Genomic DNA, 26,102 nt, shown 5'->3' with positions numbered 1-26,102 from the left:
GGCCCGGCGCGCCTGCGCAGCGGGCGCTCGGGCGGGCAGTGCGGCGCCGCTGGCCGGAGGCGGAGGGGAGAGATGGAGCAGGGATACGGCGGTAGGTGTGGGGCGGCCCCGGGGCGCCGCGGGGGCCGGCCTCTCTTCTCCTGTCCCCTCCCCGGGGCGGCGGCGGCGGCGGCTCGGTGCTCCCGCCGCCTCAGCGGCGGCTCCCCGTAGCGGCAGGGGGGGGTCAGCCCCTGCGGGAGGCTTTGTGCCCGCCTCCCGTGAGGGGCCCCCGCCGCTGATTGGTTGAGCGCCGCGTCGCTCCGCGCTAGGGCGCCGCCGATTGGTGGGCGGGTGCTATACGGGGGGGGGGCGCCGTTCCCTCCTCACCCCCCCCCCTCCCGCCGGGCCTTGGGGGGGGCGGAAATGGAGCCGGTCCCATTTCTGAAGACGACACAAAATGGCGGCCGCGCGGCCACGCCCCCTGCCGCGTGCGTGCCAGTCCTCCTCCCTTCCCCCCGCCTTCCTCCCCCCCTCACCCCCCTCCGGTTACGGCTCCGCGACCCCCCGGGGGCCCCGTCCCCTCCTCGTTTGTGTGTGCGTGGGGTCAGCGGGAGCATCTCCTTATGCCCACGCAGGGGATCTGCTGAGCCCCTCTACCCCCCCCCGGGCACCGGCTTCACCCTGAGTGGGGCCGAAAATCCCTCCCCGTTAACCCCGGGAGAAGCAGCAGCGACTCGGTTGGGAGCGCGGGCCTGAGCCGGGTACCTGTCACAACGATAAACCCCGCCATAACGAGCCGCAGTGTCCCTTCCCCCTCGGGTACCCCCCCTCAAGCCGTCCAGGTGTGTCTTTGCCCCCTGAGGTGTTTTCCTCCTTTCCGGTATAACGGCAACCGGCAAAAAGGTGTCAAACGAAGCATAAGGAAGCGGGTGAGAACCCTCCGAAACGCCGGCGAGCATCGAAACGTCGTTAAAGCTTCGTTTGTTCATTTTAACGTCGTTAAAGCTTCGTTCACCAGCGTGGGGAAGTGATTTGTGAGGGGAGAAACCCGTCCTCCTTCATCAAAGCACTAAACGGCGTTGAGTTCGTTAGTATCCGTGCGCTCTCCCAGCTTCTACTGGTTTTTAATGTCTCTTTAAACTATGAAACGAGGCTCGCAGAGCCGGAAACTGGAAGAAAGTCACCCAAATGGAAGTTTAACAGATGAATATCGGTTGTTTAAAGTCCCTCGATGAAGTTTATTTGGATGTGAGATGGCGGCACGTGGGGAAATACTCCCACATCTGACCCGAAGCAGCCCCGCAGCCAGATCCTCTGCTCGCTGCGCCAGTTTTGAGCCCTCCGTCCTCTTCCCCCCTTGAATTCACGCTTCGCTTCGCTTCTCTTCGCGTTCAGGGACGTGCAGGTCCCACGAGGGCGATTTTTAACTCGCTGTTGAAAACACTTCCTTGGTTTTTATAACGTAATTAGGACTGCGGCAGGATTTTATAAATAATACAGCAGCGATGCTGTTTCTGCATGTGTTTTATCAGGTTCCTAATATTCCGCACGTCGCTTTTTCTGCAGAGATCATTCATAATTCATCCCGACGTCGTGTTGATACAGACCTGTTGACAAGTTGTTCTTTCCAGGTTCCCTCTGTCTCCGCTTTCAGCTTGGGGGAGATCTGATGCCCAGCATCTCTTTCATCACGCTTTTAAATGCTTTTTAAGCGTTTTGTCAGTTCTTCAGGTGGAAAAATGAGGTGAGAAACTGCGATAGGATTAAAAACACCCTAAATGTGTGTTAAATGATCCTCTATGAGTGCCAGTTTCTCTCAGGACAACCGAGCAAGTCCGGATAAACAACTCGGAAGAGTTTAGGCAGCTAAAAGTTATTCCCGAGAAAGATTTCGTTGGATTTGTGACATGAACGAGCTGCCTAAGAGCTGGGATCTCCCTTTCACCTTGCAGAACTATTAATAAATTAAAACCACCGAGCGTGTTGCAGCTTTAGAGAAGTTGTGTTGTGGATTTTTACCTTTATATGGTATAAAAATGAATGAGTTCTCGCATAGTTGGCGTTTTATAAATAAACCTCAGGTGTAGCTGGCTCAGCTTAGAACCAGCCCCTTTATTTTTAATTCTCTGCGTATTGAGAATTGTACGGTTCCACGCAAGTGGGTTTTTGAGGAGAGCACCCATTACAGTTGGGCCTTGCATAGGAGTGTCTGATATATAGGTTTAATTTAAATACTTTGTGATTCTAGCAGAAGACAAACTTTATTCTCCCTGCATAAAGTCCTTTGTGGAAATCAGCAGGAGAAGCTCAGACCTCTGCTTTCGGAAGGAATTGCCTCCTGGGTCCCGGCTTTTTTTCCTGTGGGTGTTAAATTAATTTCTCAGCGCTTCACATAGACCGAACGACGTAAATCTCTCAACATAGCTCTGTCATCTCCAGATTCGCACTCCGCTTGTACATGTTTGCGGAGAAAAATGATTCCCAAGGTTTTCCCCCAGCTCAGGGAACGTTGTCTTGGGAATCAGCTGGGAACCAGGACACATGGCAGAGTCAGCTCTATCAAATTCACTGCTTGGTCCCTTCCGAGTTGTTTTTTTCCTGCTCTGCACTTTATTTTGTGTTTATTTTCCCAAGAGAAGGTGATGATGATTTATTCCGCTGATCTTTTCCCTCCTGGGGATGTTTACAGACGTGCTGCGCTGCCGCAGAACTGATGGATACAACTTCTGCTCGTTGGTGCCGAGTCATTAATACCCGAGTGTCTCATCTAGTGGGGTTTTTTACATAGTATTTAGTTTCAAAATTAGACGTTGAACTCTTAATTACCACGTTCTTAAGTTGGACCGAAAGCTTGAGGTCTTTGCTTTAAAAGCTTGAGGTCTTTGCTTTAAAAGCTTGAGGTCTTTGCTTTGAAAGCTTGAGGTCTTTGCTTTGAAAGCTTGAGGTCTTTGCTTAACCCCGATTTCTTCATTCCTTGAAAGAATATGATAATCGTGGTAATACCTGGATGAACATAACATGCCGTACGTCTCGGCGAGCCAAACGCCAACGTATACATATGGAACTTAAAAGCGGGGCACTTTATCCTATAGAATCTGGAGATACAAAGAGGTGGGACTCTCTTTGGCTGAAAAACACTGCGTTTCGGGCCGAGCAGCCTCCGTTTTCCTCGAGGTTTTGTGCTGGGGCCAGGCTATTTTTGCCCTCTGAATTAATGTACCCAAAGTTTTATCAAAGACGGCTGAAAAATCGAAGGGGAGGAGGTCGCCTTTGATCCGACGTCTGCGTGCGGTCGAAAGCACGAGGGCTGCTGCTATTTTTGGCGTCGCTGGATGAGAAACCGAGTGACCTGCCTGGAGAAAAGCTTCCCTGCGCTGGCTTCGCTTTCTCTTCCCGTTTTTCTCCGGCCGGGAGCTGAGATGACGCCTGTGACAACCAGCGCTTTGGTGTCACGCGAAACGATGGCGTGCGTTCAGTGGTTCGTTTGCAAGAGGTGAATTAACGTGCAGGAGGAGGGAGCATTAAAATTGAGCTGTGGATTTAAAGTCAGGCTTTGGGGTTGCTCCAGTCGATGGATCGGACGTTTGTCCTTAATTTCCGTGCTCTGTCTCGACCTGATCCTCCCCACCGGCAGCTGGAAAACTGCATCCCAGCACAATCCCGCTCCCGCTGGAAAGCGAAGCTGAACGGTGAATGACTGGACCTAAAAACGCCAGTGATGGGAAAGGAAATGATTCGATAATAAGGCTCTGATTGTAAAGGTGTTTACGTGTTGCAGTTCCTGTTTTGCTGGTGCTGCGGTTTCTAGGGGAGTTGAAAAATACGGCGCGAACCATTTCGCCCACGATTTCTTGAGGTTCTGTGTGCTTAAAATGATCGCCCACGAAAAAAATAAAGCCGTTAAGAGGGAGAGGTGTCCTGTACATCCTTGGTGGGTGTCAGACAGGTTCGTGCAGGGAGCTGGGGGCTGCAGGAGAAAAGTTTTGTAAAATCAGGGGCTGTCTCGAAAAGTAGATGTTTTGTAGAATTGGGGATTGTTGCCAAAAAAGAAAAGTTTTTGGAAAAAATGGGGGCAGCCTCTATAAAATAAAAACTTTGCCAAATTGGGGGTCCCCTCCAGAAAACAGAAAAGCTTCGTGAAATTGGGAGCTGCTGCCAAAAATAGAAAACCTTTGCAAAATCGGGGGCTGTCTCCAAAAGTATAAAAGCTTTGCAAAATTGGGGGCTGCTGCCAAAAATAGACAAGTTTGGGAAAAGCAGGGGCTGCCTCCAAAAAATAGAAAAGCTTTGCAAAATCAGGGGCTGTCTCCAAAAAAGAGAAGTTTTTGCAGAATCGTGGGCTGTCTTGGAAGAATAAATGTGTTGCAAAATCGGGAGCCGATTCCAAAAATAGAAAAGCTTTGCAAAATCGGTGGCCACCTCCAAAAACATAAAAGTTTTGTAAAATTGATGTCTAAGGTGCCGAAAAGCAACTTAAACCTTAAAAGAAGGAAGGAAGGAAGCATGCGTGTGTGATTTTTGGCTTGTGCAGGCTCTTCCTCAGCTGGGGAACGTTTGGAGGGAGATGAGGTTGCTAAAGGGAAGGGAAACTGCAGATCGGGGCGGGGGGGTAAGGCAAGGCCAGGAAAGAAACGGGGCGAAATCTGGGGTAATACAGCGGGTGTCGAAATAATTTGGATCCGTAGGAAGCCGGGCGTCAGTAGTTCTGCTTGTGGACCAACTTATTTTTCTGATCAGAATAATAAATGAAGATAAAAAACCTGTTTTCCTGTAGAGAAGGGGCGGCCAAGACGCTGGGAAATGTTTTCACCAAAACATCCAGCATATGGCTTTCGATTTCGAAATTTAATTTAGATGATCTCAAGGTTTCGTTGCAGCATGGAGCTTATTTATCCCATGCTCTTTGAGGAGATGAAGGCGTTTGCCGAGCTCTTTCAGGGATCGGTGTGGTGCCAGGGATGCGGATTCCACCCTGGAAACTTTGGAAAAGGTTTAAAATGGAAAGGTGATTTATTTTGGTGAGAGAAACAGGTCACGGCAGCTGCTGTGAAATAAAAGAGCCGGTGAAGTCGCGGTGGGAGCTCCTGCGCGTCGTGGCCCTTTGCCGCTTCTTCCACCTGGGCAAGCGCTTTGTCCTGCTGCTGTTTCGGAGTGAGAGACCGGACCAAAGCTGCCTCGTTAGCGTAAAATCTTGCAATTAGTGCTGAAAAGTGGAGGGAGCTCGATTTATTTTGTTGGCTTGTGTAATAGCAGCGCTCACCTTGGATCACGTACAAGGATATCCGATATTCCCTAGGAAAAAAGGACGCTTCTGCTGGCATAACACAATCGAAACGTCCGTTCTTGATGCCGGTTCAGTTCGTGGGATGATTTAGCCCGCAAATTTTCTCCTGTATAAACGTAGCTTTGCGCCGTCGTTACGTCAAGCACCCCTTAAAACTGACTTCTCTTTCAAAACGCGGTGGGGGTTTTTTTAATTCAAAACATCTCGTTGACCTTTAGATTGGTGAAACAATCTGAAATAAAGCATCGAGCAAGCTTCAGGCATGTTTCCCAAACAATAAAAAGCAGAAGTGCGGCTGTAATTAAAGACTTTCTTGTTTTTCGGGTCATTTAAGGGAAGAAACAAACCCCGTGATAACAGCGGAGGTGATCCTTCTAACAGCTCTTTTTCTTGCAGGTTACGGCACCTGGAATACCGGGGCCACCAACACTCAAGGTGAGTTTTGTGTATATAAAATTAGACCTAGGGAATTGCGATTTTAGAATAGAACTGCTTTTATCTTCTTTCTAGCCAGAGTAGTGTAATATAGAAACAGCGTTTGCAGCCTCCCTTCTCCTCTACCGGTTTTAGCGACTTTCTGCTTGGTTTTTTGGTAAAAACTTCCTCCCTCATCTCGTGATACGCTCCGATTCCTTCCGTCGTGTACTGGAGGAACTGGTCGCAATCTTGTGTCTGATTAATAACGTGCTTTGCTTTATCTCCTGAGATTTATAAGCGCTGCAAAACGAAGCGTGTCCTGGGGTATTTGGGAGTTTGGGCTCTCCCCTTTGGACTCCTTCCAGCCTAAACGACAGTAGAAGCAGCGAGATCCTCCTGAAAGCGATAGTTATAGCGAACGTATTTGCTTTTGCCGTGATATTACTGCCAATTGAAGGCTTTTATTGAATCATTTGAGTTGTTTTCAAATGCAAATATTTGAAAGTGCTTCAAAAAACATACAAAAAAGTATATATTATCCATTTCATTTTCTTAATTAGGCCTTGGAAGTCCCAGCTTCTTTCTTTCCCATTCTGTACAAAAGCATCCATTATTTTTACCAAAAATTAAACAGAATTATAATAATAATTTATATATATAATAAATTTATATATCTAAACTAAATTTATGTAGTCTCTGAACTTTTCACTTCGTTGCTTTTAGAGCTGAAACACTCTTTTCTTTTCTTTTTCTCCCGTTCAGGTACATACGCAACGAATGCGACGAGTTGGCAAGGTACGTGCTAAAAATCCTCGTTTGTCTCCGGCTGTCGCGGCGCCCTGCTCAGTCTCTCAAGTTAGCTGCGGCGAGCGGAGCTGTTTTCCAGCTCGTAAGCTGCCTCCGCTTGGAAGTTGGTGTGAAGTACGCAACGCCGTGCTTTTAAACCGCTCCTCCTCGCTAATTCCTTTATTTATTTTTACCTTGCTCCATGATTGCGGCTTTTTCTTCTGCGAAGGGAGCAGCTCTGTCCTGGTGACTGGCAGCCGTCATTTCCTTAAAGCAGAAAAATGAGCGCACGGATGAGAAAAGTTCGTTTATTTTATGTCTCCGTTTTCTCGTTTCATCTGGGACAGCCGGATGTGTGCGTTAATAAAACGATTTTACTGAGACGATATCATTTTCCTCTCAAAACCCACGGGTTGCCCGTGTAATTCTGGCAGCTTGACAGTACACAAATGCAGTTGTCTATGTGCAAGCTGGCGCTTCCTCAATAAAACATGATTTGCTTTCACTAATAAACTTTTCCTCTCGGACCAATTAGTTAATTGGCCTTAATTTGGATCCTCTGGCTGTTTTAAGCCCGTCTTAACATATTCCCAAGCAAAAGCCTGAGATTCCTTTAGAAAATATTATTTCTTTGGTCCTCACGATTTAAAATTGAACACTGCACGTGGGGCTGTGGATTCAAACCTCCCAGCTCAAGTCATTGGTGAAAATGAGGGATATTTTTCTTCTATTATTCCTCTTCTTTTGTAAAGCCTGGCTGTCCCTGTCAAGGACTCGCGCCCCGTTGTGCTGGGTATTGTGCCGATGCAGAGCAGAAAGGCCGTTCCTGTTCTGGAGACTTTATAATCTAAATAAAAACACAAGTCGCAGGCAGATGGGGGAATACAAAGACACGATGAGGCGGTGCCGGTCAGCACAACCGGCAGTGGCCCATCGGCGGCCGTAATAATGTCAATTTTATCGCAGGCATCGTGGAAAAGGAGAATTGAGAGGGATTATTATGGCGGTTGCTTTACGAGAGCCCTAGGAGTGATATAGCGAAGGGTTTGGCAGGTCCGAAGCAGCGAGAGGAAGCTTGCCGCGTAGCTCGTGGCACGTGTCTCTGCCGGAGCGACACCGGATTCGAGCTGGGACCGTAGAGTTGTGACAAGGATTGTCGGGAACACGTGCGCATCCCTTAGTCCGGATCTCGGGATCGCATGAAGCATCCGGCAGCTTCACGAGCGTGGCCGCAGCACGTTGCTTTTTTCCGCCATGCCGTGGTATCTTGCCGCAAGGTGCTCTTTGAACGCAACTCGCTGCTTTGATTTTCTGATTAATTTATTTCATCGTGGTCCTTTTTTGATGGATACGTTGGCGATGTGCCCAGCAGCGCATCTGCTTTGAGTCTTCTTGTGTCGTTTGGTGGGACCGTGTGACGTAAACAGCTCAGGGTCCCGCAGCTTAGACTGAGCTTGTTAAAACATTGCAAATACAACCAGCAGCACTCCGTTTCTGCGCTTAAAATGGCCCAAAGGAGGAAGGTTCTTAAGCTTTTGGGGTTGGGCAAGAAGAATTTGATATTTCTCATTTTAAGAAACCAGATTTCCTTGAAAGGAGGTAAAACCCAGCTGCAGCCTTGTCTGGTAGGATCCGTTCTCGTCTAAACTCTTCCTCCAGGTACCCGTGTCTTCATAATATTGTTTTAATATCAATTTTATTTTCCTTTCCTGCCAGGCTATGAAGGCTACGACTATTACAACACCCAAACCACCGCCGCTAACACAGCGGCCACCTACAACTACGCCGCAGCCGCTGCCAGCTCCAGCAGCTGGGAAACACCCAAAACTTCGGATATGAGCATGAACGCCGACGTCAACGCCGCCATGCCCGTCGCCTCGTACGGCGCCGAGACTTCGGCGAACGAGAACTCGGATTCCATCATAGCCAAAATCAACCAGCGTTTGGATATGCTGTCGAAGGAGGGCAGTGGTGGGACAGGGGAGGGGATGGAAGACCAGGAGAGGTGACTGTTCCGCTTCTTATTTATTTTTAATAGTAAAAAAAAATAATGGCTTTTAATCACTGTAAGTTCAGATTAAGCTGCTCTAATTGCATAGGCACGAGCCAGCGTTCGTTCCCTGGAAGACAAGCTTAACTGCTTATTTTTTCCTTGTCCTCATACGTACGTGCGCACATACGCATATGTATTTTTTTATATATGTATATCTCTCAAACATAACAAACCTGACGTACACATCAACCCTTAAAAACAACTTCCATTGTCGATTCAATTCCTAGATTTTGCAGAAGGTTTTTTATTTACAGTTTTGAGGTTTCTTAAAGTATTTTTTTTCCTCAGGGCTGCCCAGTAATTATTTTTTTTATTCTCCCGCTGGGTTAAATTATGCCACCCTGGAGAGTTGTTTCCTATCGGTGCGTGTTTTGCTGCTGAAATAATAATACAGACCTTGGCAAGAGTTACTGAGTAAACGAAGTTTTGCCTTTGGTTTTTTTTTGCTGTTTGATGCTCGCTGCTGCGGTCAGACAAGATGCCGAGGGGTTTATCTGCATTAATTCACACCCGGAGGCGCAGCTAAGAGACGACAAGAAGCAGCTTTTACCTGGGGAAGCTTTTGGGATCTGCTTTTTCCGCTAGGAGAACATAATTCAGAGTGGTTTGGTGCTAGAAAGTTAGTAACGTTGTGACATCTCTGAAGGATTTCTGTTCAGATACTCCTGCAGAAAACCACAGTTCTTTGACACTTATTTATTTTCCCCGCGACTAAGGAAAAGGTGGAGTGGGATACAGAAAGTGATGGGTACGCAGGGTTGAAAAATATTTTTATCCCATTTTTCTGGCCAGAAACATTTGGATTGTGATAAAAATGGATGCAGACGCCTGTATGATGTGCATGGATGTCATTTTAGCTGCTGACTGTTGTCTCCTCCTGCGCAGCTCTTTCAGATTTGAGTCTTTCGAATCGTACGACTCGAGGTCTTCAATGAACGACCGTGACGTGTACCGATCCGGCTACGATTACGGAGAAGTCGGAACCGATCGGAACGATTCCTTCGGAAGCCAGTTCGATAGCCGCAGGGATCAATCTCGTAACCGAGGAAACAACTACGGTCTCATCCGAGGACGGGGCCAAAACCGCGTTCAAAATCGAGGGCGTCTAAACGCTTTCAACCGCACCGACCACTTCATGCCCTCCTCCAGCTCCGAGCGCCTCTCGGCTCGTTGGAATGAGTTGAACTACATGGGCGGGCGTGGGATGGGGGGTGCCGGATCCAACAGGCTCCCTTCCCTCTTTTCCCAAGCCCTTGTTCCCGATTACGGCGACTACGGAGACTACGGAGATTACGGTGACTACGGCGACTATGGGGATTACGGTGATTATGGCGACTATGGAGATTACGGTGACTACGGCGACTATGACTATGGCATGATGGGGATGTCGGGCATGGGAATGGGACGGTATGGGAATATGCCGTATGGAATGGGGAGGCAACGAAACAGAGACAGGATGGGTACGGTGCCCTGGCACATGAACGCGCTCATGGTAAGTCGTCACCGTCGTTTCTTTTCTTCTTGTCGAGATTGCTTTTTGCTTGCCTCGGTGGGTAGGCTGCGCCGTTCGGCTGTAGAGCGGAGTCCTTTGGAGAAGCACGAGTCTTAATTCACGTTGCTTCCACCACGGAATAATTTAAATCTTCCTGGATGGAACAGAATGTCCCCGAGCTTGTATATACCCATTTGCACGTCAAGTAGAGCCTCTGAATGCTTACCCCACCCCAAATCCGCTCTCTAGGGGCACTATAAAATCCTCTTATAGCCAAAAATAAGTCTGCAGGGTCGCAAGGATTTAAACTTTTTTAGGAGGTGTAGCAGATGGGTGGAATACTTTGATTTTTTTTTTGGTGCCTCGAGCTGATTGATAGAACTGATTTCTTCCCTCTTTAGCCCAAGAGAAGAGGTTTCCGAAACCGTTCAGGAGGGCGATCTGACAGCGAGGGAGGACGCAAGCGAAAACAGTCGCAAAGCGGAGATGAGCCGGACAGCAAACAGGCGAAGACCGACAGCGAAGGAGACGACACCGAGAACGGTACGAGCTGTCTTCACCCACTAATATTGGCCATTTCCCCCCGTTTTTAAGGGTTTTATCTTTCAGCGGGCTGATGGTTTCAAAGCCGTTGTATTCTTTCAGTCCTTAGCGCTGTTATAACACTCCTGCAAGCGCACAGGCTCGATGAGTTTTGTGGCCTGGGACAAAATTTAATGCCCGAGGTGAAGGTTGTGAAAGTAAGGACAGCGTTTGCAGCAGAGACTGACGGGCAAAGAGAAACCAGCGAGCCGTTCGCGATCTTCTCTGGGGTTTTGAGCCGTTATCGCAGTAATCGGTGATTTGTTAGATACCAGTGAGGCCCCTTGGAGTGTTCAGTGGGAGCAAAGACCCCCCCAACACCAGCTAAATGATTTTTCTTTTGTGCAGCAGATGAGGGCGAAGGAGAGGAAAAATCAGGAGATGAAGCTGACAAAGGTGTAAGTAATTTTTTTTTTTATCAGTCTTTGTGGGAAATGTGGGAATATTTAAGCAGTCGAGCAATTTCCTCTGCTTCTTTGACCGCGCTGAGGGGCGGAATATTGAAAATCACCCAGAAACACCATTTTGAGCCTGTATATTCTGAAACTATTTGCTCCTCGTAATTTCCCCGTGCCCTTCAGCGGGGATTACTGGCAGATTCGCTTGCGCCCAGCTGCCTGAAAAGCATTTGTAGCGGAAAGGTTAGGATCCTGCGCCTGTACTTCTGCTTCTGGCGAGGCTCGTTAGGGCTAAATTCCAATTAGCGGTTGGTTTCTTTCCTCGGCGGTTGGTTTGCCGGGTTGGGTGGGCGTCGTTGCTATTTGTTTTACTTGTGACTGTGCGTAACCTCCGGTACGGTGTTCCTCGGAGCGGCGACTCGGCTGCCAAGTATTTAAATTTTGATAGCGAGAAGTGATACTTAGCGGTGACATATAACCCGATAGATGGAAAATAACTATTTTTTGTAAACATTTATAAAAAGGGACATTTAATCCCCAAATGACACAACCCTTCGCTTGCTCTGTGGTCTGGCTGGGTGGGCTGTGAAATCTCCAAATCACAGTGAATAACACCAGCGTCTTTTTGTGTTTCTCTTTTCCAGGAGAACAGGAGTTGGGGCAATTTGGCAGAGGAAGGTAGGGTCTTACCACCCCTCACGCAGTCCTCCTCGACTAAGCCTACTCCGAATCCATCTGCTTCGCCTCGGGGCGCTACCGAGAGCTTGTTTTTTGGGGTTTTTTTCGGCTCAAAGCTGACGCTGTGACCTGCTGTGACCTGTTAACCAGGCCAGGGCTCCGGCGCTGCCTGTCGTGGCACAGAAGTGCCGTGCTGGTTAGCAGGGGAGTGCCAAAACGGTTTCGTTTCTTCTGGGCGCGGACGGTTGCCGCCTGTACGAATGGATATTGGATATTAGTTCATCTTCCTGCCCTGCTTGGAGGACGGTGGTGAGGATGCACGTGTCTCGCAACAGGGCAGAGCAAAAATACCATAAACGAAAATCGTTTTCAGTGGAGGCTTCAGCCGTGAGCTAAACCTTGGTTGTTTGGGGTTTTTTTCCCAATAGATGGGAATATATCAAGGTATATTAGGATACAAATTTAAAAACCAAATGGTCTAAAATAGCTGAAAGCAGCTGGTTTTGGATTGTCATTGTCGGTAAAGACAAGTCAACCCCAAGCACGTTCTGCCTTCTGCGTTAGAGTGACTTGGGGAAAACCACGTGTAGGATTTTCTTGCCGCTTTTAAGTTATTCTCAGGATTGAAATGAGGTGTCGTTGGATGTTAAAATTCACATTTAAGCCTCCCTCTGATGCCCAGGTCTCTTCAGGCTCCTTTACCCAAAAACGTTGCAGGTGAATTATTACTCGAGTCCCATGAGGCTGACTCATAGCTTTCTACCCCAAAACGCTGCAGAGATTAGGTCGGCTGAATCTTTAGTTCTTTTTTGCTTTTCCAATAATTATCAAGGAATTATTGGGAAGGCGACATGAGGAGTACACCCAAAGCTGTCCCAAAGAAGCAGAACTGCCGCTCGAGCAGTGCTAGCATCTCTGCTGGGTTTTGTTGCTTCACTTTCTTGAGGAGCTTTTTCAGCCTTGTGAAAAATAGGTGAACGGGGAAAAAATGAGAATATGGGGAGAAGGAGTAGCTCCTCCCAAGGAACAGAGGTAGAGCGCTGTCTTTGCAGCGTCGTAAAAGGCAGGGCTCTTTCCACTAACGGCGTGTCCCGTCGCTGCCTACGAAGACTTTGAGTCGCTGTGGGAAGTTCAGGGAGCTGGAGGAGAGGAGGGTTTGGGTTTTACAACAACGGCCGGAGACCGTGGAAAGAGGCTGCCGCTTCCTTGCGGCCGGAAGCTGACTTGGGAGAGGGAGAGCTTCCAGAGACCAAAAGAAGTTGTGACTTCCCCAAGCTGAGAGCAAAGAGGAAACCGAGGGATTTGGGTCCCAAAATACCTCAGCCAGCAAAGTGGGTGGTTGTGAACACAGTAATTCTGTGTTCAGTAATTTTTCCTCCCCTAGCATCTGGAGATGGCTGTGAAGATGACGACGAGGAGGTGAAAAAGAAGAGGGAGAAGCAGCGGAGAAGAGATAGGATGCGTGATCGTGCTATGGACAGGTAAGGAAAGGGATAAGCCAGTCCATTCCTAGCGCTTCTGTGAATTGTATTGACCAAGAATATTCCTCTTGGGATAAATCTGCTGGGGGATCGCGTTTTGGGGCTCTCCATTCTGCTTTCAGCAGGTTTTTTTCCCTTTTTGTGTGTTTTATGACTGTTTTAAGGTGAGGAGAATACTGTGGTGTTTAATATGTAGATCAGCGTAGAGTTACGAGTTCAGAAGGGTGTTTTAAGTGGCTATATCTGCAGCCTTGCTATTAAAATAATACAATAAGTGATGTAAAGACAGACGAACCGGCGAGGGCGGCACCAGCGTTTCTGTACCTCGGGGCTTTCCCACACCGGGGCGAGGATCTTCATAGCGAAGAGTGCTGATTCACCTCCTGCCCTATGAATTTGTCCAGTTGCTTTTAAACTCGTGCAGGGTTTTAGCGTCCGCTCCCGTAGCGTAAAGTTTTATGGAGAAGTAGGTGCTGTTTAATCCGTGCAGGTTCTGCAGCGATTAGAAAGGTCCAAGAGAAAGTCGAATTGTGGGGGGTGGCACTTGGAAAAAAACGAAGAAGTAGAAAACTACAACAGGGGCGGTAACGGTCTCATCTGCTTGATGTTCTCGTTAAGCTGAGCTCGTTCCTCATTTGCGGTACGATTGCTCTGTTTAGAATCCAGTTTGCCTGTTCCGTCTGCAAGTTCCGCAGTTTTGAGGAAGAGGAGATCCAGAAACACCTCCAGAGCAAGTTTCACAAAGAGACTTTGCGATACATCGGTACCAAACTCCCGGATAAAACGGTCGAGTTTCTGCAGGTGGGTGGGTTGCCCGGCGTTAGCTCAACCCTTCCCTGCATCCATGCTGGGATTTCCAGCCCTAATTTGGGATTTCCAGCCCTAATTTGGGATTTCCAGGCTTACGTGGGGGCTGGAAGGGGTTACAAATTCATCCACGTACAGCCCCCTGCTTTGGTTAGCTCGCATCACCGCTTGTTAACGCATCACCCGACGACATCACTTTGCGTGAGACGATTTCTCCTGGGTTTTCATGTTGGGAGGGAAAGTTAATTGTATGAATTTGAACTGAAAGGCCAGAAATTAATATTCCAGAAATGGTCTTTGTTGTCTACGCATCTAGAGCTGAGAAAGGAGAGCTAAGAACTGAGTAATTTCATTTTCTGGATGAGCAGCGTTTGCGTTTTGGGGGCATTTTTCAAGGATTTGGGGTCTCCCACGAGGAATTTGATGGTGATGTGGGAGCAGGCTGCTGTCTGGCTCCGATTTGGATCTTTCCGGCTCTCGCTCTGGTAGAAATGGCAGGGGAGGGGAAAACACCTGCCTTGCCTAATGAACTCACCAACCGCCCTCTTCCCTGTGGGTTTGCTCTGGAGAGCTCGTTTCCCTTTTGAGCTACTCGATCGTCTCGGCGTGTTGTGAGGAGGACCAGCGAGTTTTGTCCTCTTCCCTTCTAGGAGTACATCGTCAACAGGAATAAGAAAATCGAGAAGCGGCGCCAGGAGCTGACCGAGAAAGAGGGCACAAAACAGAAGCCGGATCCTTTTAAGGGTAAGCGTCCGTTCCGCGTCCGGAGACTGAGCGAGTGCGCGAGAAAACAAACAAATATTGCTCCCGAAGAGATACAACGGCACAAACGTGAAGGATTTGGGTAACTCAGCCTCAGGGTCTGGGTGGTTTTTTTGCCAACTTTGCTGAAATAAATCGTCGTGGTGGGGAAGGGGGAACGCCCGTCCTCGCTGCGGTTTCTCAGGCAGCAGATTCGTGAGGCTCGTGCGGCGTCAGAGCTACGAAAATCAGGTAAACGGGGAAAAACTGTCAGGAATTGTTGATTTTTGTGGCTGTTTGGTTAATGCGGCTGCATCCCGTGTTCGATTTTAATGTTAAAAGAAAGCGGCGAAGTTGATCTGTTGTGGCAACAAGCGTGATGGGGAAAAATCCGCTTAGCTTCGTCAGCGTGCCTGTCCCCGATACAGTCTGCAACACTCGGCCACGTCTGTACTGGGAGCGATGAGTGGAGTTTAGTTAAGCCGCACGTCGCTATCAAATCTTGCAGGCAGAAAACCTGAGCCTAAGTAGAGAGGAGGAACAAACCCCGAGCTGGGGGAAGCGGGAGTTGTCCCTTCCACCTTTATTTAAAGAGATTTTTGGAAAGGCAGGCTGGTTTGGGGAGGAAAATGGCCTGGGGTAAGGCGATTGCTTTGTACCTCGGGCTGTTATCCCCGTCTCTTCCTCCTGTGCTTGGGTACTGCCTTGGTACGATCTGTTTTAGAGCAGGATAACTCCCCTCGCCGTCTTAGAGCAACGTATGCGATTTTTTTTTTTATCTCTGGAAGGAATATGGGCGCTGAATTAGCCTGTTGGTCGCGTTGCGGGGTCGTTAGAGGGGGTGGAAAGGCAACGTTAACCGGCCAAACATCTCATTTCTTTGGAATTTTGGCTGACGTCTGGTCATCGCTGTAGGTATTGGCCAGGAACACTTCTTCAAGAAGATCGAGGCGGCTCACTGCATGGCGTGCGACATGTTAATTCCTGCGCAGAACCACCTTCTCCAGAGGCACCTGCGATCTGCCGATCACAACAGAAACCGCAGGGTAAGCAACCCTGCTCACTTCCGAGCTGGAGCGTTTCGTCTCTGCCAGGGCGAGGGGATGTGTCCGGGCGCTGGAGGTTTATTTGCGGCTTCTAAAAAACCTTCTCCTGTGGTCTCGGATCCCCACCATGAGATGAAGCCGCCGACCGGGAAGCTCTGAGGGGTTGCGGGATGCTTGCAGACGGGCTGTGCGGGGTTTGTTCTTCTGTAGGGAAACGCGAGCAGATGAGAAGTGGGGAGATGAACAGAAAAAGTGATATTAAAAGGGCGATCCGGCCTTTTCTTTTGCGCTGGGGGTTTCGCAGGGTACGTTGTCCAGGCGTACTGCGTAAACGTGCAGACTAAACGCTTCCTCCTTCTAAATTTGCAGTGCTTACTAGAAATTAAAATTAAAAATTGCCTTTGAGGGCGCTTGGGGAACTCATAAATGAGACGTAATCGATGTCTAAAGTGGCCCAGGCTGGAGAGGGGCTTTGGACGTCGGAGGTGGAGACGGGGTGGGCTGCGGTCAGCGCCGCACGTCCCTCGGGGTGGTCTTCGTCTCCTGTCTTTGAGTGTTTGACGTGAACGTCGCCGTCCTGGACTCGATCTCGGGATATCTGGGGGATGTTCCAGCTGCGGGTGCTGAAGCATGTTTTTCTCCGGGGCTCGTGTTAGCGGAAGAGATGCGGGTGCTCCCTTGCACCCGCTTTTTGTGGTGTTTTCTGGGATCTGAGATCAGGCTTCCCAAGCCCTGCAGAGGAGGAGGAGGGAATACAAACTCTCGAGCCGAGCTCCTCGTTCGAAATCTTCCCCGTTTGACCCGAGATGTTTGATTCCTTTTCAGATGGCTGCGGAGCAATTCAAGAAAACCAGCTTACACGTCGCCAAGAGCGTCCTGAATAACAAACACATCGTAAAGATGCTGGAAAAATACCTCAAGGTGAGTGAAGGAGAGAGTCGGCAACTCCTGCCGAGTTCCTGGAGCGGCGGGGTCAGGCTCCGCCTTGGCCCCGGAGCAGCACGGAGCCGCGTCTCGCCGTGTGCTGCGTGTCGGTGACGGGACGCCTTGCTGCGTACGATGGGGAGAAGCGTAGGTTCCACTCCGCTGCCTTTTTATCTCTAAATCTTGGGTCTGGTTTCTTTTCTCTGTAGGCGGTTTACCACTTCTCGTGTTCTTTTATTTTTTTTATTTTTAATTTTTTTTTTTTTTTTAATTTAACTCGCAGACTGTACCTACTGTCATTCCCAGGCGCGCGTAGATCAATTACGAAACAGTCCAAAACGGAAGCGTAATTAAAGAAACCAAAATAGCAAGAGGAACTCCGGTTCCCCAAAGCCACCCCTCGAGCGGTGGCCTTGGGGGGGACAACCAGGTTCCCCCCCAGTGCGGGGAAGCGAGCGCGTGGGTCGGGAAGCCACCGCTTGAGTCCCGCCGGGATTGAATCCGACGTGGACGGCTCCTGGCCCACCCGCTAATCCTGCACGGGGCGAGGGGGGAATTTTGACCCTGTATAAAGAGCCGGGCTCTGCGGCGCTCCCGGCAGCTCAACCAAATGACGGAGCACCCCGAGATTTGCATCCAAATCCCGTGAGTTGAAACACCCTCGTTAGCCCCCCCTCCCCCCCCCCCCCCTTTTTCCTCCTCTTCCCTTGGGAAGTGGCAGAGAACACCCCAGCCGATCTTCAGAGCCGAGATGGAGCACGAGGAGAGGTCAGGGTAGGGTTGGCTTAAGCCCAAACCAGCGTTCGGAATTACAGAAAGAAGCCCGGAAGGCAAAAAAAACCACAGTCTTCAGAGCGCGGGGGGTAATCCGCTCCATGCGGGAACGCCGCCGGGCGGTTGCGCCCGGCCTAAAAACGCCTCGCGGTAACCGCGGGTCCGGAGGCGGCGTGGGTTTTAACGGGCGAGGTCCGCATCCGAGAGAGACAGAGAGAGAGAGAGAGAGAGAGAGAGAGAGAGGAAAGGTCGCAACCTCCTCCGCCAGGCGAAGATGAAAAGAAGCGCTTTTGGCTACTTGTTCGTTCCCTGGGAATCCGGGAACGGCCCAGGATCCGGCAGGAGAGAACCCCTTGTTTGCGAACCTGGCAGGCAGATGCCCACACACACCACACCCCCCCACGGGGGAGCAGATGTTTCCCCTGTCCCACCGGCGTCATGGTTTTATTTTTGATCTAAACCCGGACTGAGCTAGCTCTCGTCATGCCCAGTCTCTGCTAAACTCTAGCAAAAAAAAACCAAACCATATATATATAAAAAAACCTGCGACTCCACCCTCTGAGTCCAGTGAAAAAAAGACTTTGAGCTGAGAGTTTGTCGGCATAGGATGGCCGTCTCTCCCCTTAAACCGGCCTCTCATACACGTTGACCAGGAGGGTGAGATTAAAAACCCTGCGGTACCCCACAGGAGAGAAAGAGAGAGCCCTCGGGGCAGACGAGGTGCGAACCTCTGGGATCTCTCAGAGAAATTTAAAAACAAAAACAAAAAACCTAAAAAAAAAAAAAATAAACCCCCAAAAGACCGGAACCACTCAAGTGCAACTCCGTCTACCCCTGCCAGGGTCCGCAGGCACGTCCACATCTCCTCATGATCAACGGTATCAAAGGCTGCCGGCAGATCTAAATGAATCAGCACGGGCGCCTGACCTTTGTCCATCGGCAGGAGGAGATCTTCGGATCCATCCCAGCACGGTCTCCGTATCATTCCCAGGTGCAAAACCAGACTGAAAAGGGGTGGAGGAAAATCTGAGGATTCCAGGTAATGCCAAGAGCCGCCTCGCCATAAACGTTCTCGGCAAACCTTCCCCCAGAAAGGAAGGCCGGAGACGCAGGGCGATTAATTAATCAAGACTTGGCCGCATCAAGAGATGATTTCTTGACCATCGGCCTAACGATTCCTCCTCGGAGGGATGGCGGGACACCTCGCCCTTCCCAAGGGAAGCCGTGACAGTCTCCACCACGAGTGGACTTCACATCCCCCGGTAGATTTTACCGGTGATAACGGACGTTGGGGTCCAGATCGCGAGGTAGAGCCCGATATTTTTATATCCCCCCCCCCCTCCGTGACCTCCGTAGGTTGTGATCCTCAGCCAGAGAAGATGAACGTTGAGGTTTCTCCTCCACCTGCATGGATCTTCTCGCGTGGAGGCAGCCAACCTGGTCTGAATCTCTGATCGAGGCAGATATTAACCCCCCGGGGTGGCGGGGAGGGAAAGGAGGAAGGGTCCGGAGAGCTTTTTCCCTCCCGTTTTCCAAAAATAAAACCTCTCCTCCCCCCCCACCACCTCTTTTCGCCGCGGTCGATCAGATTTCAGGCGAGGTTTCTGCCGCCGTCGGCATGCCGCCCTCCCTCCTTCCCTTCCCCTTTCGCCGCGAGAATCGCGGTGACCTGCGAGAGGCGGGGGGAGAAAAAAAAAAAAAAAGGGAATTTTAGAAGCACGGTTTGTCCTCGGATTGCGACACGGGTGTGTGTGGGGCATCTCCTCTCCGGCAAGGTCAAGGTTGTAGGGCAGCAACACCCCCTACTTTGACCCTACGAGCGTTCACCCCGCGCCTCGTAACTCTTGAACCGCAAGCAGAGCCCCCCCGAAGCGAGGGGGGGAGCGCTGCTAGGATCCGCCGTCGGCCTGACTAAAGGTAACGAGCTCAAAAATCCAACCTAAAAATAATAATAATAAAAAAAACCAAACCGCAAAACCCAACAAACCACCAAAACGCGGAGGGTCTTGGTGTCCCCCAAGAAACCCCTCCTGGTTGAGGTTTCTCCACGTAGAACCACGTAGAACCTCCATAAAACCATGTAGGGTGGGAGAGAGCGAGGGCTGCGAGGTCACGACCGCCTCTGGATTCCTCCATCTCCCAAAAAAACCAAAAAAACCCGAAAAACCTTGAAGCGTCGCCGCTCTTCCCAGCGAGGGAAGGGGAATCCGGCCGTTGGCGGCTTGAAACCAGGGACGGAGGGTTGAGGAATTCCTTTTGGATTTTAATCGTCTCGGTTAAACCCAAATTCCTCCCGGGCGAGGAGCGGAGCCGATAAACCCCGGCACGGTTCTTCCTTAGCGTAGGGTCCGTCCCCGGTGCCCGCGCCGCCGCGCAGGAGCTTTTTTAATTATTATCGTTATTTTTTACGGATTCTTTCCACTCCTTCCCGGCGTGGGATCTTTTTTTCTCGGGGTTCTTCTCTCGCTGCAAATCCTTTGGGATTTTCCACGACGGATTTTTTTTTTTTTTTTCCTTTAAGAATCGTCCGTCCGTCGCCAAGCCGATTTGCGGTTGCCAAAAAAACCTCTCCCGCGTTTTCACGGCGGAGATTCCCTTTTGCCTCGCCGCAGCTCGATGACTCTTCGTCTTTCTCTCTCTCTCCCGTCTTTTTTTCCGCAGGGAGAAGATCCCTTTACGGATGAAATCGCCGATCAGGACGTGGATGAAGCTTTGGAAGGCGGAGACGGCGCCGGGGAAGGAGCGACCGAAACCGCCGCCGTCGAGGTCGCCCAGGAAGGAGAAGGAGGAATCGGGGAAGCTACGGAAACGGCGGAAGCTTCCGAAGAGTTTTCCAAACCTGAGGAATTTCTTAAAAATCTGGGAGAGCAAGATCAGCCCCCCAAACCGCTGTTGATGCCCCCGTTCCTGCAAGACGACGAGCTGGAAGCGGAGGAGATGACATCGGAGGTGACAACGGAGGCGACATCGGAAGCGAAGACCGCGGCGACTTCGGAAGCGGCGGCGGCGGCGCCTTCGGAAGACACGGCAGAGCCGCCTGCGGCTCCCGCAAATCCCCGAGAATCGGCGGTTTCCCCCCAAAATGAACCTGAGGGTGGGGCAGGTAAAGAGGAGGAGGAGGAGGAAGAGGAGGAAAACGGGAGCGAGGCGGCGGCTCCGGCCGCCTGCAGCGAGGAAGAGGAGGAGGAAGAGGCTCCACCGGCCGCTGCGGAGCCGCAGCCGGAATAACTGTGAATATTTGCGTGAAGGTGATGGTATAATCCGCGATTTTTTTTTTTTTTTTTTTTTTTTTTTTGATTTATTCTTCTTTTTCTTAATCGTTTTGTCGAGCGCAGCGCCCGAAACGTGGCCGATTTTGGTTTTAATTAAGGGGAGGGACCCGGCTGCTTCGTTAGGGAGCAGCCCCCGCGCTTAATTCATCTCGTGAAGATCAAATTCCTCTTCGGTTCTGCAAATTCTGTTTTTGTTTTAGGAGGAAGAGCGCAGGAAGCCGTACCTGCCCCCAGAAACCCTCCGGCTGCGGCTCCGCCTGGGGTTTGGTTGGTTTTTTGTTGGTTTTTTTTTTTTTTTTTTTTTTTCCCGGGGGGGGGGGGAATTTTAGAAAGAAAAAGGAAAAAAAAAAAAAATAAAAAATAAAAAGCTTGAGGTTTGGAAAAAGAATAAAAGCATCGCTTCCATCCCGCCGGCTCTTTGGGTTTTAAACGGAGCGAGAACGCCGGACGGGACGGAGCCGTCGTCCTTCCCTCATCCCCCGCCCTCCCTAACGCCTAAAATACTCAATTTAAGGAATTTTTATTTAGTTATTTCCCCGAAAAAGTGGAATTTGTTGGTAGGAAATGCAGGCCTTTTCACCTACCTCCCTTACCGCGGGGGAATTTGGGTCGGTAATGAGTTTATTCGGCAGCAGTTTGATTATCTCCGGGAAGGGGGCGGGGGTTGGGACCGGGATTCAAAGAAAATCGGTAGTTTTCACCTTAAAAAAAAACCCCTTTTTTCGGCTAAAATTTGCAGGCCGTGGCCGTCACCCATTTCCTGAAGGATTCACCGAAACACCGAGGCGGTGGCTCGGTCTCTGCCGGGGCGGGGTGGGGTTCAACCCTCTGCTCTCTAGGCTCTTTTTGACCAAAAGCCTTATTTTTTCCCCCAAAACAACCCGCGGGCAGGGCGAGGGGCCAAAAATTCGATGTTTTTCCAGTGCCACGACCCCCAGAACCCCCCCGGCCCCCCCCGACCGCCGCCCCCATCCCTGCGCTGAGCGCTGCCCCGGTCTCAGCCTCCCGGGGGGGGGGGGGAGGGGGGAACTGCGTGACGTCACGCCCGGTGCTCTGAGCCTTGCACCCCGGGCTCCCCCGCCGCCGTGCCCCGCCCCTCATCCCGTGACGTCACGGCGCTGGCCGGCGGCAGCGGGTGGGCGGGGCGCGCTGCGCCCTGACGTCAGGCGCAGCGCGGTGAGGTCAGTGCGGCGCCGCTGCCGGAGCCGCTGGCCCCTCGGTGCCCGTCTCCCCCCCTCCCCCCGCCGCGGCCGCCTTCCCCCTTCCCCCTTCCCCTTCCCTCCTCCTCCCCCCGCCGCCGCTCGGTGACGCCTCCCCCGGCCCTCGGGGCCCCGCGGGACCCGGCCCCGGCGGGAGGGCGGCTCGCCCGGCCCGGCCCGGCCCGGCCCCCTCCCGCTGCCGCCGCCGCCTGAGGTAAGAGCCGGGCCGCGGCGGGTGAGGAGGGAGGGAGGAAGGGGGGGGGGGGGCGTTGCCGGGGGGGTGCCGGGATTCACCAACGCCTCGTACGTCGCCCCGCCGGCGTAACCCGCATTGCGTAATGCGGCCGCTGCGTCAGGGAGGCCTACGTAAACTGCGGCGCGGCGCCCGCCCGGAGGTTTGAGGCCTGCTGCGCCAACGGCGTAAGGCGGTGGTGCGGAGCCGCCGTTGGCGTAGCGGCGGTCACGCGCCGGCTGCGTAGGCCGCTGCGCAAGGAGGCGGGGGGAGGTGGTGTTCTCCGCGCCGTACGCACTTTCCGCTACCGTCGGCCGGCGGTTTGGCGGGGGAAGCGCGGCCCCGCGGCCGGTACGGAGCGGCGGGAGGGCGGCGGGGGCCTCCCGGTCCGCGGGGAAGAGAGCGGGGAGCGCCCTCCCGCCTGCGCTCTCCGGGTTACGCCGCTTGCGTAAGGGCGGCGGGGAGCTGCGGCCTTTGCGTACGGGGGAAAGGTGGGAGCGGCGTAACCCGCGCGGCGCCGCCCCGCCCCGCTGCGCCGTTAGCGTAGGTCCGGGGGTGAGTTGCGCCGTTGTCGTAGGGCCGGTGCGGGGCGGGTTACGCCGTTGGCGGGCCGGTACGCAGAGTGCGTGCGGTGGGGCGGGGCGGGGCGGGCGATGCGGGGGCACTTCCTGCCGCCGCCATTTTGTCGGCGGACGGGAGGAGGAAGCGGCGGCTCCTGCGCGGAGGCAGCGGCCAGGCCCGGCCCCGCGGCCCGCGGTGAGTGACGCCGCCTCCGCCTTCCCCCGCCTCACCCCTCACCCGGGGGACCCCCACCGGGCTGGGTAGGACCGGACCGGGCCCAGCGAGGGGGGAGGCTCCCGCCGCGCCGTTAGGCCTCAGGCCGCCCGCCCCCGCCCTGGCCCTGCAGTCAGGCCCGGCGGCCGCTTGCTTGGAGCTGAGGCGGGGGGGGCCCGGGGGACGGGCAGCGAGGGCGATCGCAGCCGGGGAGCTGAGGCAGGCTGGGCCGGGAGCGGGGTGTGCGTGTGCCCGCCGGCCCGGCGCCCTTGGGGGGGGTGGCGGTGCCCTCCCGGGCAGCCCTGAGGTACCGGGCCGCTCCCCACAGCTTCCCCGCCATAACACCCGCTCCACGGTCGCCGAGCTGCTCCTTGGGCTCCTTTTAAGCTTTCCAGAGGGCGATGTGTTAACCTGGTCTTCAGTTCACGCGGCTGGTGGATTTCTTTACATTTTCAAGTTAAATTTTTGCCTTTTCTCCAGGTTGTTTCCTACTTTTGTAGGAGTTGTTTGGGCATTAGAAAGCTGGAGGGCTGAGCTGTGGGAGAGGGAGGGGAGAAACTCTTGAGCCGCCCTCCTGAGTTTTGGGGCACCGTCTTGGGTGGGAAGAGGGAAATCTTCGGTGCTGTTGGAAGCCGGAGCCGGCCGGGGAGCGACTGCTCTTTCCCCGGGGGTTTTGTGGGTGAAACGCCGGAGGAGCGAGGTCCGTTCACGCCGTCGGGATGTCAGTTCGCACGGACGCTCGGCTCCTGCGCTCGTTTGATGCAGTAATTAGCCGCTGGCGTGAAAGTGAAGACTGTTCCTGCTCGCTTCGAACGCACGTTGGCCATAAGAGAGGCGGCTTTACGCGACTAATTAACAGCAGGGAGTAAAAGTCTGTTCGTTATAAACTCCGTCTGCTCTCACGTTTATTAACGAGCTCATCCTTATCCCCATCCTTCCCTCCAGTTTTCCTCGGCTGGTTTTTATCTTCACCGATGCTTTTTAAACTTAAAAAAAACCCTACCGATAGTTTCTACTCCGAATAACGTTAAAGTTTCCCCGTTCTCTTCGGCAGAAGTTTTCCCAAGAAAACTCTTTAAAGCCCCGTTATTCTTCGGGTACGTACCGCGTACTCCATCAAACAGTTCACGGCGTGGTTTAAGAATAAATACAGGCAGCCCCGTTGCTTGTAGGGTTATAACGTGAAGAATTAAGCTGCTAATTAAGTCGGTAACGAATTTGTGTCGCCCGGTAGCTTTACGGGGCAGCGAAGGGTCGTTGCCACGGGGTCACCGCTTTACTGAGCTTGGATTATTGGCTTCTGGTTTTTGTATTTGCATCGTCCGTCAGAGTTTCGGGGTCGTTCGAGCGACTTAAAACCCTTGGCGTCGTTTTACGGAGGTTTGCTTTTACCCCTTTGGGGTGCGGCGACTTCAGGTTAAGCTTAAGTGCTCTATTTAAGCTCTGTTTAAGGTTCTCGTGGCAAAGTTTAGCTCGATTTAGGCGAGGAAACAAACCAAACTGCTTTGGGCAGGCGAAATATTGAAGATTTCAACCTTGCAAATGCTTACGAGGCTGCGGTGACTCTACTACATCAATAATTTGTCTTTGGTGGGATTACTGCTAATATAAGCGTTTGCAGAGATTAACGTAAACCAAATTTACGTCGCTACGAGGTTCTAGCGTTCAGTTTAAGGCCGTGTGAGTTAAAGGTCGCCCTCGGCCCTTTTCTGGCCTTCGGCGAGGGCCCCCTTCATGTTTGAAAACACGAGGGAAAAGAAAAATATTTGAGTTCCCCACACCTGAACTCGAGGAACCACGATAGCGACTGTAAATAAATGCGCTGTATGGAGGGGGGGGGAACCACCTGCGCGAGGCCGGTTGTTCCCACACGGTCTCTAATCTTTGCACCTTGGCAGAGGACGGGATTACTCATTTAAAAGTAGTAAAACACGACTTTCCTGATTATTTTATCCCCCCCCACACACACACCCCCTACTTTAGTTACTTAAAGCTGAATAACTGTTGCTGCTGCGTTACCTGATGATACTGAGCCTGACTTCGGTGGAGGTGACCAGCTATTAGGTCAATTACCGCTGGCAGCGAAGCCATTGTTAGCGTAAATCCCGTTTCTGTTTGAAGAGGAAACAGGAATTGTGCTTTGGTTGGAGACCGGTGCAGGTAAGGAATCCATCTCACCCCGGCAAATGACTTGTCGGTCGCTCTGGGGCTCCTAATTACTTTTTATTAAGTTATTTTCTGTCTTCCACGCTTTGGTCGAGGGGAGCTGTAATCGAGTGTACGTAATCAAACGCTCCTCGTTACGGTTTCGTGATATTTTGGAAGAATTTCTCTAAAGTAAACTTTATAGTCTGGTAATTATCTACTGGCAAACAGTGTTTGGACCGAGTTCAGGAATGTAAACCATTTATTTGCAGGAAGATATTTTACCTTAACCCTCCGCTAAATCCTGCGAGAAGAAACCCGGGCGTAGCTGCGCCAGCGAAAACGGGGTGAAATCTGTGGGATTTGAGGTGCCGTTAACGCTTAACGTCGGTGTTCCCTGGATCTGGTGGTGAAGGGGGAGGATAAAGGCGCATCCCGGCCACGTTACTCTGCCGTTTGTAGCGATGGGTGATGTTTCATGAAATAATACTTTCTCCTTGTGAAAGCAGCGGGGTCGTTGCGAGCGTCGCCTTCCTAAATATAGAAGGGGCACAAGAATAGGACGGCATCTCGTTTTGGGAGATAGCAGCGGGTGGATCCACCGTAACCCGACCGCCTCTGCTGGGGAGGGTTCTACAAAGCCTAAATCCACCCCGGAAAGCGGCGGATAAGGGATGGTAACGTGTGTGGGGAGGGAAAAACAACCGCTGACGGCTGTGAGGAGGGGTCTGTGTCACCTCCTGGCTCCTCACGCCCCGTCCACCTTAGCTTCTAGGATGGATTGGGCAGAGAGGCGAGCGGGGAAGAACTCTGTCCCCGATACCGCTGGAGGAAGGGTTTGAGTCCAGGTTTTAATCTGATTTTTGGGCTTTCTTGCTGTGAAAAGGAGGAAAACGAAGTCTTCGTAAGCTTACGAGGGAATTGGTAGGGTTTTTCGGGGGTGTAATTGAATAATAAGTATTTTAAAGCTCTCTAACATCTAAATCCAAAAGCTTTTGGAGAAATCTTGGCAGTGTTACTGGGTTGTAGTGGTTTTTT

At 51.8% G+C, this 26,102-nt stretch overlaps 2 protein-coding genes across 10 annotated transcripts in view; both read left to right on the top strand.

Annotated features, from left to right (window-relative positions):
* AKAP8 (A-kinase anchoring protein 8) lies at window positions 1-21,065 on the top strand. 4 transcript variants are annotated; one of them, XM_075525845.1, is made up of 14 exons: window positions 1-91; window positions 5,660-5,698; window positions 6,443-6,475; window positions 8,183-8,471; window positions 9,405-10,011; window positions 10,413-10,554; window positions 10,945-10,989; window positions 13,054-13,150; window positions 13,810-13,951; window positions 14,608-14,701; window positions 15,614-15,744; window positions 16,570-16,665; window positions 20,104-20,690; window positions 20,915-21,065. In XM_075525845.1, the coding sequence occupies exons 1-13, from the start codon at window positions 73-75 to the stop codon at window positions 20,668-20,670; spliced, it is 2,301 nt and encodes a 766-aa protein (XP_075381960.1). In that variant the 5' UTR covers window positions 1-72; the 3' UTR covers window positions 20,671-20,690; window positions 20,915-21,065. The 4 variants fall into 4 exon arrangements, with proteins under 4 accessions (XP_075381960.1, XP_075381957.1, XP_075381958.1 ...); XM_075525842.1 differs by having other exon boundaries at window positions 13,036-13,150; XM_075525843.1 differs by having other exon boundaries at window positions 10,942-10,989.
* Window positions 21,066-21,954: 889 nt separating this feature from the next.
* BRD4 (bromodomain containing 4) overlaps window positions 21,955-26,102 on the top strand; it is an 84,513-nt gene continuing 80,365 nt past the window's right edge. For 3 of the 6 annotated variants that reach the window (XM_075525938.1, XM_075525934.1, XM_075525936.1), the window contains exon 1: window positions 21,958-22,127. The gene's annotated coding sequence lies outside the window, so the exon portion shown is untranslated. Of the gene's footprint in view, window positions 22,128-22,815; window positions 22,902-26,102 lie in introns of those variants that run through there. The other 3 variants (XM_075525935.1, XM_075525937.1, XM_075525939.1) reach the window with 2 other exon arrangements.

This window comes from Mycteria americana, chromosome 28 (genome assembly GCF_035582795.1).
Source record: "Mycteria americana isolate JAX WOST 10 ecotype Jacksonville Zoo and Gardens chromosome 28, USCA_MyAme_1.0, whole genome shotgun sequence".
Lineage (NCBI taxonomy): Eukaryota > Metazoa > Chordata > Aves > Ciconiiformes > Ciconiidae > Mycteria > Mycteria americana.
Note: the sequence above shows the minus strand (reverse complement) of the source record. Positions and strands in the feature narration are given on the sequence as shown.

Excerpts from the sequence above, each read along its gene's own strand:
- AKAP8 (XM_075525841.1), top strand. Across the intron at positions 13,151-13,809 it reads CGTGATCGTGCTATGGACAG|AATCCAGTTTGCCTGTTCCG; the intron begins GTAAGGAAAGGG and ends TGCTCTGTTTAG. Across the intron at positions 13,952-14,607 it reads AAACGGTCGAGTTTCTGCAG|GAGTACATCGTCAACAGGAA; the intron begins GTGGGTGGGTTG and ends CTTCCCTTCTAG.